The following is a 10,498-nucleotide window of genomic DNA, read 5'->3' as shown; positions in this document are numbered from 1 at the left end:
TAGCCGTATTAATTCTGACTTTTCCATTTCTGACAACTTTGAACTGATTGAGATGGGCCTTGGTCCCTGTGAGTCAGATCCCAAGTTGACTTCTTTTAACTTTTCTTCTGCCATAGCCTGTACATCTTTATCTGCCATAACCTCCTTATCTTTCTCTTCATTACTTTCTTCTTCTGAGCCTTCTTGAGCTACGCAACACACCAGGCTTTTGTGCTGCCTCTCTTGTCTAGGGCCCGCTTGTATTTCACTTATAGGCCTCGCGCACCTTTATAGTTTTATATACAATCCTACCATCAGGTCCTCGGACCTCGACGCATTGTGGTGTATCATCCAGCTCTACAGCAGGTGCTTCTTTTCTCTTCTTTTTCTAAGATAGTAATTCTCTCAGATTAGGTTCCGGGTCACCCCAAATGTCCTCCCACCTACGGACAAAGGTGTCCCTTGGTTTTGACACTGAGCTTTCCCCAAATGGTGCCTATTGATCATAAAACATGGTTTTTACTAGATGGGCTATGCCTGTTCAAACGGCGACGAGTTTACCGCTATATGTATCATCCTGCCATTCAACCTTCCTTTCACGCACTGGTGGTAGGTGGACAGTACCAGCCGGTGTTTATGCAACCATGGCCTTCCCAAAAGCACATGGTATGAGACCTCCGTCTTTACCTTCCTTTCACGCACTGGTGGTAGGTGGACAGTACCAACCGGTGTTTATGCAACCATGGCCTTCCCAAAAGCACATGGTATGAGACCTCCGTCTTTACCTTCCTTTCACGCACTGGTGGTAGGTGGACAGTACCAACCGGTGTTTATGCAACCATGGCCTTCCCAAAAGCACATGGTATGAGACCTCCGTCTTTACCACATGGAACCGGGCTAAAGAGGCTATAGGGCCTTCCTTCAACCATAATTGAATGTGGCCTGTGGTATATTCGCCACTTTTTCCAAATCCAGTCACATCCATTGGGCATCCCTGAATCTTTCTTTTTGAAATCCCCGCCGCTTGTAAGGTGCTTAATGGGACGAGGTTTATCGAAGCTCCTGTATCCACCAAGGCTTTCTTGATAGGGATCTGATTTATTGATACGACTAAGTAAAGGGGCCTCTTGTGGTCAGGGCACCCCACTTCCTATCCTCATTACTGAAAGTAATTTCACTTGATTCTTGCAAGAGAGCTCTGTCATCTGTAACCTCCATCGACAAACATTCCACTCCTGCCCTAGAGGCAATGCTTACCAGGGCCTCTGTGGCTATCTTTCATTTTTCACTGTAAGGCTTAGTTGGTCAAACAGATTTTTGAATTTGGAGCTCTTTTGTAGGGTGGTGTTTGCCGTGGCGGGCAGGGCTGGATTCTCCTTCTCGTTTTCCCTTGGATTTGCACAAATTACTACTGCTGCTACACCTTTCCCTTTATGATTTGGGAGTGGATTCCTTTGGACTTCTTACTACAACAGTTCCAAGGTCCCTTCTTTGATCTTGCGGTGTACCAGTCTGTGGAGTGCCCAACATTCTGTGGTAGGATGTTGCACATAGTTGTGCAGGCGGCAGAAGCGTGGGTCCCTCCGCTCTTCTTCTGAGGGCTCCCTAGAGACTTGATTGGGTTTAAAGACTCTGTCTGCTATCCACTTGTCCAAGAGCACGTCTAGCTCTTTTGGGATGCATGGTATTGGTGGAGGGGTATCGTACTCCTTCCCATCAGTTTTCCTTTTCCTCTCACCAGTGGATGATGTCTGGCCTACAGGGCATTTCTTTTGTCAGAGCTTGGCCTTACCGATTGAGCGGTCTTTCAGGCCTTCTGTAATAGCTGCACAAACTAGGAGATCTCTAAGTTTTCCAGAACAGCTCTGTATTCCTTGATCATATTCGTCATACACATCTCCACCAATGTCTTTTCCTGACAATGATCATAGCAATCAAGTGCTATGTCTCTGGATCTCTTGATATACTTCATTATATCTTCACCGTTTCTTTTCTTGGTGGCTTACAAAGTCACGAGCGTCACCGTTTCTTCCCTGTGGAAGTACTTAGTGCAAAATACATCCACCATGTTTTCCTAAGTTGGGATTGATCCTGGTTTTAGACCAATGTACCTGGTGTAGGCATGGTCACATAGCGATTTAGAGAATTCTTGAAGACATAAGTCCTCGTCTATCGCATAAGGGCCAAGAGTATCAATAAATTTGCTCACGTGCTCAACAACACTTCCCTTCCTGCCATCATACTGTGTGAAAGCACGTGATTCATACCTTTCAGGGTACGGCTTGCTAAGCATTCTTAATGGATAAGGAGGCCTTCGGGCGTAGAATCTCTCCTTGGGCGCTCTGGCCCTCTCCTGCTCCAAGAGAGCTGCTACCTCGGCCATGGTGATGTATCGTTGTCCTTCATTTTGTAGAGCGCCTTCAACTGGTGTCTCCTTTTTGTCTGCCGCATGCTTTGGGACATGCTGGCTCCCTTTCTCTTTCGTCTTTTCTGTCTTCAGCTGATGAATTTCCTCCATCATATGCTATTGTGAATGTTGCAATGCTTACAGCACCTTAACAAAAGCATTGGCATTGTCAGCGAGATTCCTTGCCTACAGTTGGGGTCCAGCCCCCAACCCGTTAACACCTTTTGGCTGGTTAGGCTGATGAGGCGTGGTTGGCCTTGACTCTGCCTGAGAGGGCACATCGCTCATGTTTTCGTGTCGTCCTGGATTTTGGCGGCATTTTTTTGTGAGGATTTCTATTCATGTCTGCTTCCCAACTCCCCAGCGTAGTCGCCAATTTAAATGTAGTGGGCCTTTTGTGTGGTATTGGGCTGGATTGGTTCCTGCCGTACTAGGCCCGAGGTGTTCTGGATTAGGGAGTTGGGACCAGTCCAATTGCAACTCACCTTGGTCCGGCTTGTGCGTAAACTATGCCTGATTCAGCCCAGACTTTGATCACATGCCCCTGGCAGGTAGAGTTGTTATGACAATTACGGCAGACAGATATAATAAAGATAATAACAAAGATTTATTCACCACTTAGACAAAATAAATAGTGGGTCATTACGAGAAACACATGTTTTATGAGAGGACAATACAAATAAATATGGAACAAGTGATAATAAGCTTATTGAATCACAAAGAAATATTAGTCTACCGTGCAGAGTTTTGTCGCGGGATCTAAGTCAAGAAGGAAAACCATTTCCTCAATGCGAATAACCTCTCCAGCGGAGAAATTAACTGCTTTGAGGGAATGGGCCCTAAATGACTTGTGCCTAGATGAGCATCTTGCTTTTAGCAAAGAGCGTGGTTTGAGAGGGAGAGGGGGAAATCATCCTATTCCGGTGCATGCCTGCTGTACTGTTCTCTCTTTTTTTGTTTTTCCTTTTCTCTCCGATTCTTTCTTTCTTTTCCCTCTCCTTTTTTATTTATTTATTTATTTTTTTATCTTTTCGTGTTTTTTCCTAGTCCTTCTAGTTCTCTCTATTTTTAGGTTACTCTTTCATCCCCCTCCCCGTGCACAGTAGGGGTTCCTTATATAATGCCTGTCGTGACTGGCTTTTACCATTTTAGCCCTTAACCGTCTTTGTCTGGTGTGGGCGTCCTTGCCGACCATTACTGATTAATTAGTTGCCCAGCCAGCGCCATTTACCTGTGCTGGCTGCGCCACTCCACCTCACTAGACAAAGATGACTATTTTGTTTGTTTGTTTGTTTGTTTGTTTGCCGTGACATTCTTACCTGCCACGGTGTAAGTACTCTCTTCCTCTCCGTCTCATGGCACTTAGTGGTTCCAACTCAACTTTGCTCCTTTTGGGCAGTATGTTATCCCAGCAGGACACTGCCTCCAAAAGAGCTTGAGTAGGAAACACAAAAATAGGTTTTCCTCCCTTCCTACCGCCAGACCATGCCCTCTTACCTCTGACCCAAGACCCGTTACTTCCTATATTGGCCGGGTACAGGCTGGTGGTGTCTGGGCCTTGCGCGTGCCTTACTTTCATGCTTATCCAAAATCTACCGTTTGTTCTTGACCTCTTACGGCGTGGGCTACTTTATTGATTTTTCATTCTTTATAACTTGCTGGGCTTTGCTCGATTGTGGGCTTCTCCTCCTTGGTGCCATTCCCCGTGTTCTATTCTTAGCCTTGCTATTACTTCCTGCCACATCATTATGCCATACCTGCCGTGATGTTTACTTGACCCAGGACTGCTAAGCCTCTTTGGCCTTGCTGTTCATCCCTTTTCTGATGACCCAATAAACTCATTGGGCCTTTTACTACATTACTTGTGGGCTCCCGCATCCCGCTTACTTCCTTTTGGGCATCCTTGGCCCTTTCTAATTCTGTACTTCTCATGGGATTTTTACTAACTTCTTGGGCTTCCTTGGCCCAAGTATTTTATACTTCATCCTTGGGGCTTATGGGTTTTCAATTGCCCCTTACTTTATTTACTTACATTGCTTTCGGCCTATTGTGGCAATTGTGACACATTCTCACTTTTCTACATCCATACAACCCATAGGTTTGCTACTTCTTTCTTTTCGGGTCTTTTTAAGCCCATTTACTTCTTCAAGGTCCATTTGTTTGCTTTATGGACCCATGATCTATTATTCCTACCGCTTGGGCTTAATGACTTTTCTATCTTACTTTCTTCTGCCCACGTTGTTGAGCTTTTTCCTCCTGCTGGGCTTCCAAAAAATGAGCATCTACATGGAGGAACTCATCCAGGGTTATCATGTCCCTATCATGGGCGGATACCCAAACTGACATACAGCCAATAATCGTCCTTCAGGCATTAGGGATGAGCTGTCCAGGTGCAACATTAAGAACAGAAAGGAGTTGCATGATGAAAGGATGAATAGGAAAGCGAAGGCCACACGAAAAAGTAGCCTCATAAAAACTCACCTCACCATGGGCAAAGGAGCAGGCTTTTTCATTTGGACGAGGTAATCTTGTGACAACCCCTCCAGGGAATTGAAACCTTTTTCTTATAGATTTCAGGTGTCTTTGCTCCAAAGAGTAAGATTCAGAGAGAGCATGGAAAGGGATTGAAGACGAAGAAGAGGGGGGTTTTGAAGATAACGAGGGTTTTGATACTACAATTTCAAAATCTTTATCCATAGACTCACTACTTGAAGACAGACTAGTTTTGAGCTCGCTAGACCTAACATCGGCGTCCCTATACTCTATAGCGGTCATCTCTAAGTGATGAGCAATCAAAGAATGACGAATCAGGGGGTAAAGGGCGGTCAAAACAGGTCTAAAAGCTCCACAATCTCGAGGTAAAAACAAACCTACTTGAGGATGATGCCCACCAGAAAACTCTAGAAACACCCCTAGTCTAGCGAAGAAGAATGAAATAGAAGGAGCTTCCCGCCTAATGAAAGCAAAATCAACCATTAATGGAGTTTTGAAGAAAATGAGTCTTACTGTACTGAATGCAGGAGCTCTCTTTTTTGGAAAATTTCAGACTTCAAATACAATGTACGATGAAGAAGAAGGAGAATATGAAGAGTTTTTACTAAAAAAGGGAAGCAAAATCAATGTGCGGGAAACACAAGGAAAGCACACACGTGCGACCAACACAAGAGGGAAACGTGGCAATCACTTGGTGGGGATATCGCCCCATAATAAATGTGATAAGACGAGAATCTCGGGGCACGAATAAACTAACCCACCAAAAAAGACTTTCCATATTCCTTTGCTCATCCAAATGAAGGACGATAAAGGAATAAATGGGGCAACTGATGAGTAGCGCATAAATGGTCGTCCTTACTTGCAAACTGTCCATAATGATGACGAGTAAGAGTATGGACGAGCGTAAGTGCATTAATTCTAGACAACATTCAATGACTAAGTGATAAATGAGCACGGAACCATTACTGCTGTCCAATAATGTGCATTTAAATGGCTGTTAAGAACAGTAAAAGGCTGAAATTAAGTGATCATCATTGAGCCATAAATCCTCTAGCTGTGGTGTAACGTTATACTGAGCATTTACTTACACAGAGGCTATAAAGCCAAGAAAGACAGATAGATGATTCAGATTGAACACACACACAAATTGCTCCACAGATTACTTACTTCTAAGGAGTTTAAACTAATTTAAGAATTGGAGGGTTCTTGGCAGGCCCTAAACCGGTGTCATTATCTAGTTAGTGTTTTCTCTTACACAAGATCCTAGGTCATCCGTCGTACTGACAAAAAACATACTGACTAGACGAAATCTTGCTTCATCAAGATTAACTAATTTAAGTATTGGTGGGTCAGGCATCAACCCAGCGTCTTTTATTATCACTTGTCTTCTCTTAGCAAAACATCCAAGTCGTCCATCACGTTGACAATGAACATACTGACGACACACATTTCGTATTTTATCAATCACCGTTGGTGGGACATGATTAGGCTGGCCTCCTCGACCTTTGCATGTTTTTCTTTCTTTTCTTATCATTGTCAATTCTTTTACTTAACCAGATACCTCAAAAGAGTAACGGAGAAATGCTACAAGACAAAATTTTAATTTAACAGTCGTGTGCTTTGCTCGTGGATTGCGACCAATATAAAATCTTTAATTATATTATCATTCCATAAACTACTTCAAATTGTCCTACATGCGGACAAAAGCGTCAAATCCCTATTACATGTAACAAAACTACACAAACTCAAGATAAAGTTTTTTTTCTTTTTTTGATGAACAAGATAAAGTAATTTTAATAACCATCTCAATTTTTTCTTAATAACAACGATAATAATTTGGTGGACCATACCTTTCGTGTCCCATGTATTTTTTTGAGTAAAATTTTTTGTCACACAAGCACATACATGAACTTGGTCTAGACGTCCCTTTTATATAGTTTTATTAAACAACAAGCTATTCCTATTATGTGTCATAATAAGTATATGATATTATTCTTTGGTATGTGTCTTAAAAGAAAAGATATTATTCTAGATACATAATTTATATTGTTTGACCCTAATTTTGTTGTCGCTCGGCTCTACTTTAATAGAAAGAGTAAAATTAGGGTCATATAAAATCACATAATTTGTGTTATAATTTATCCACGTAGTGAGTTGTGAGTGGTAGAGGTGCAATGATGAGTTCATGTGAGGACACACCTCTACCGTTTACAACTTATCCTGTAAAAAAGATGTGACACAAATTGTGTTATTTTATGAGGTCTTAGAATTACTTTAATACAAAAATTAATTAAGAAGTGATCTGAAAATCAACTACTGTTGTTATTAAGGACCCACCGAATCTTTCCATACATTGAACCTGTCAAAATGCTACATAATAATGGCTTCTTCCTTCGTTAAATATAACGTGAGACTGAGACTGAGACCAAACAAACACAAGCGTGTAAGTGTAACAGGTAGTTTCTCAACAAACAAAAGAAAAAAATAAAAAGTGTAACATAGGATAGGTTTGTAACATATAGTTTGTATTAAGTTTGTAACATATAGTAATAAACTTAGCGATAATTTGAGGGTTACATCTAATAAAAACTGTCTTTCTTTTCTTCTGCTGTCTATGCCAGTATATTTATAGATGGTAGAGATGTTTTTCGTGATCATCGACCCTGGATTCTCGGCTTAATCATTGGGTGGTCCGCTTATGCCTTTCTGGGGGGTGTTGTGAGCGTGGGGGAGCTATCTAATTCGAGATTTATCGCAGATAAGTAGCTCTTTTGCTTATTTGTGAATCGACTCTTTGAGGATTTGATTAGTTTGTTTGTGTGTTTGTCTTGCATATGTTGGGTACTTTTATTTGATTCGAGTATTGGTGAAAAAAACTGTTTTGGGTCTTGGTGGATTTTGTATAGAAAAAATTGTGGTATTTGTAATTGGTATTGAAATTTTGGAAGTGGGTTTGTATTTGTTTTTGATTTCTATGGGAAAATATGGGTATAGTTGCTTAAAAGTTGAGATTTTGAATAGCCCCAAGAGGAGGAGGAGGAGGTTGTAGACTGTACAAGGAATTGGGGTTGAAAATAAGAAATGGGTTATGCATAATTTTTATTTTATAGAGTTGGATTTAGTTTATATGAATGGCTTCAACTGAGTGGGAACTGGGAAGGACCTGCAAGCTAGGGTTTTAGGGGTGATGGGATTTATGGGTCTGATCTGAATTGTTGTTTGGAGTAAGCAATGGAAGGTAATTTACCACAAGGAGGTATTATTCCAGGTGGTGGGGGTTCCTATGGAGGGTTTGACTTGCAAGGATCAATGAGAGTTCATCATCAAACACAACACCCACATACAATACACCAACATCAAAATCTTCCTCGCCAAGGGTCAGCTGTACATCCCTCAATTCATGAGGGATTTCCGCTCACAATGGGAACCATACAAAACTGTGATCAAACCATTCCAATGGTAGATTTCAATAAGGGGGAGAGGAGCAAAAACTCAATGAGTGATGAGGATGAACAGAGTTTTACTGAAGAGGGTGTTGATGGTCATAATGAAGCAAATAGAGGGAAGAAGGGGTCACCATGGCAGCGCGTGAAGTGGACTGATAAGATGGTGAGGCTTCTGATTACTGCTGTTTCTTATATAGGTGAAGATGTTTCCTCCGATTGTGGTAGTGGGGGGAGAAGGAAATTTGCAGTTCTACAAAAAAAGGGCAAGTGGAAATCTATCTCGAAGGTCATGGCTGAGAGGGGTTATCATGTTTCACCACAGCAGTGTGAGGATAAATTCAATGACCTTAACAAACGTTATAAGCGGCTTAATGATATGCTTGGGAGGGGCACTTCTTGCCAGGTTGTTGAGAACCCTGCACTTTTGGATATGATAGAATACCTGACAGAGAAAGAGAAGGATGACGTTCGGAAAATATTAAGCTCAAAGCAGTTGTTCTATGAAGAAATGTGTTCTTACCATAATAGTAACAGATTGCATTTACCTCATGATCAAGCATTACAGCGTTCATTACAGTTGGCTCTTAAAAGTAGAGATGATCATGATACTGATGATGCCAGGAAGCACCAACATGATGATCATGATGAAGATGATCAAGATATGGAAACTGATGATCAGGATGACTTCGAGGAGAATCATGGTTTACATGGGGATAACAGGGGGATATATGGAGTGTTAGGGTCAGCAAAGAAATTGAGACAAGGCCTGGCCCATGAAGATATTAATATTGGGAATCCCTTGAATTCCCAGGACTACAACAGAAGTCCTTATTCTCAAGCACAAATTGCCCAATCTGATATGAATCAAGCCTTACCTGAGAACATGAGAGCAGCTTGGTTACAAAAGCAGTGGATTGAATCTCGTTCTCTTCATTTGGAAGAACAGAAGCTCCAAATTCAAGTTGAGATGTTGGAATTAGAGAAACAGCGGTTCAAGTGGCAGAGGTTTAGCAAGAAAAGAGACCGTGAGTTGGAAAAACTGAGGATGGAAAATGAGAGGATGAAACTTGAGAATGAGCGTATGGCACTGGAATTGAAGCGAAAGGAAATGAGTGCTGGTTTTAACTAGTTGGCCGGTCTTGTCAAGCTTAGTTTATTATTATTGCTACATGCTTGCTTTAAGTCTCCTTTGCTTCTGGCAAGCTGCAGTTGGTTTCAAGTGTTTTATCACAAATTGGATGGGGGAGCCTTGTTGGAAATCAATGACGCTGCCAGCATATCTGTGTAAACATAGGATGGTTCACATTACCAGTGGCTAATTCTAGTTCATTTGCCTTAAGTGAAATCGTATTGCCTATGGTTGAAGAATTTTGTGGCTAGCATTTCCTGTTTTTACTTTGTAAGTTTGAATATTTAATATTAAATCTTCTGTTATTGTTTCTCTTTATGAAATTCAGCTAAGCTATTTTTGTTTTAGTGCTAAAATACTTCTATCTTTTAGTGGTAACTTAAGAAGACTATAAAACTAAATTGTTGTTTCTGCCTACATGCATATATAAGGCAGCATATTAATGGGTTCAAGGATAACTTTGGTACTGAGTTTCTCATGTTACCTTAAAATGCTTTTTAGGTTGATTTTCCTACTTTTTATATCCAGGCCAGCTTGGTTTCCCTGATGGATGATCTCCTGGAGGTCATCGGATATTGTGTAAGATGGATTGATATTTAATGTTCTCTAGTTGTAGGATATGTGTTATGTGGAATGGTGTGTCCTGCCTGCTCCTGTCCTATAGAATGGCATATTTGCAGGGTAAAATCTTCAGATTTTGAATTCTTCCAGCTTTTTCACATCTGATCTACTTTGCCATAGCATTTTATTTCTTCCAAAGAGAACAAGACTATTATCAAAGGATTGTGCAGTTCTATTATCAAAGGTGGTTGTTATGGAATACTTTTAGGCTGTTTGTAACTATAAAAATAATGGTACCCTTGGAGATTTTCAACTTCTTAGGACTGCTCATTGAATAGGCATCATTGTGGGGTGTTGTAGTAAGTGTGAGCATTGTGGAATTTTGGCTCAGAGAACAAGGAAACATTCTCTGAAGGACATCTGTCCCATTTCGTCGTAACATTTTGGCCATTGCACTATTGATGCTGGTTTCTTGCAGGACTT

General features: G+C 41.3%; 1 protein-coding gene across 1 annotated transcript; it reads left to right on the top strand.

The window, feature by feature from the left end:
* The first annotated feature begins 7,324 nt into the window (after positions 1-7,324).
* On the top strand, positions 7,325-10,213 carry LOC142621730 (uncharacterized). Its single transcript, XM_075795079.1, has 2 exons — positions 7,325-9,724; positions 9,983-10,213. Exon 1 carries the CDS (start codon positions 8,111-8,113, stop codon positions 9,452-9,454), a length of 1,344 nt encoding a protein of 447 aa, XP_075651194.1. The 5' UTR covers positions 7,325-8,110; the 3' UTR covers positions 9,455-9,724; positions 9,983-10,213.
* Positions 10,214-10,498: the final 285 nt, after the last annotated feature.

The sequence above is a fragment of the Castanea sativa genome, chromosome 1, assembly GCF_040712315.1.
Source record: "Castanea sativa cultivar Marrone di Chiusa Pesio chromosome 1, ASM4071231v1".
NCBI lineage: Eukaryota > Viridiplantae > Streptophyta > Magnoliopsida > Fagales > Fagaceae > Castanea > Castanea sativa.
Note: the sequence above shows the minus strand (reverse complement) of the source record. Positions and strands in the feature narration are given on the sequence as shown.

Excerpts from the sequence above, each read along its gene's own strand:
- LOC142621730 (XM_075795079.1), top strand. The coding sequence starts at position 8,111 with ATGGAAGGTAATTTACCACAAGGAGGTATTATTCCAGGTGGTGGGGGT.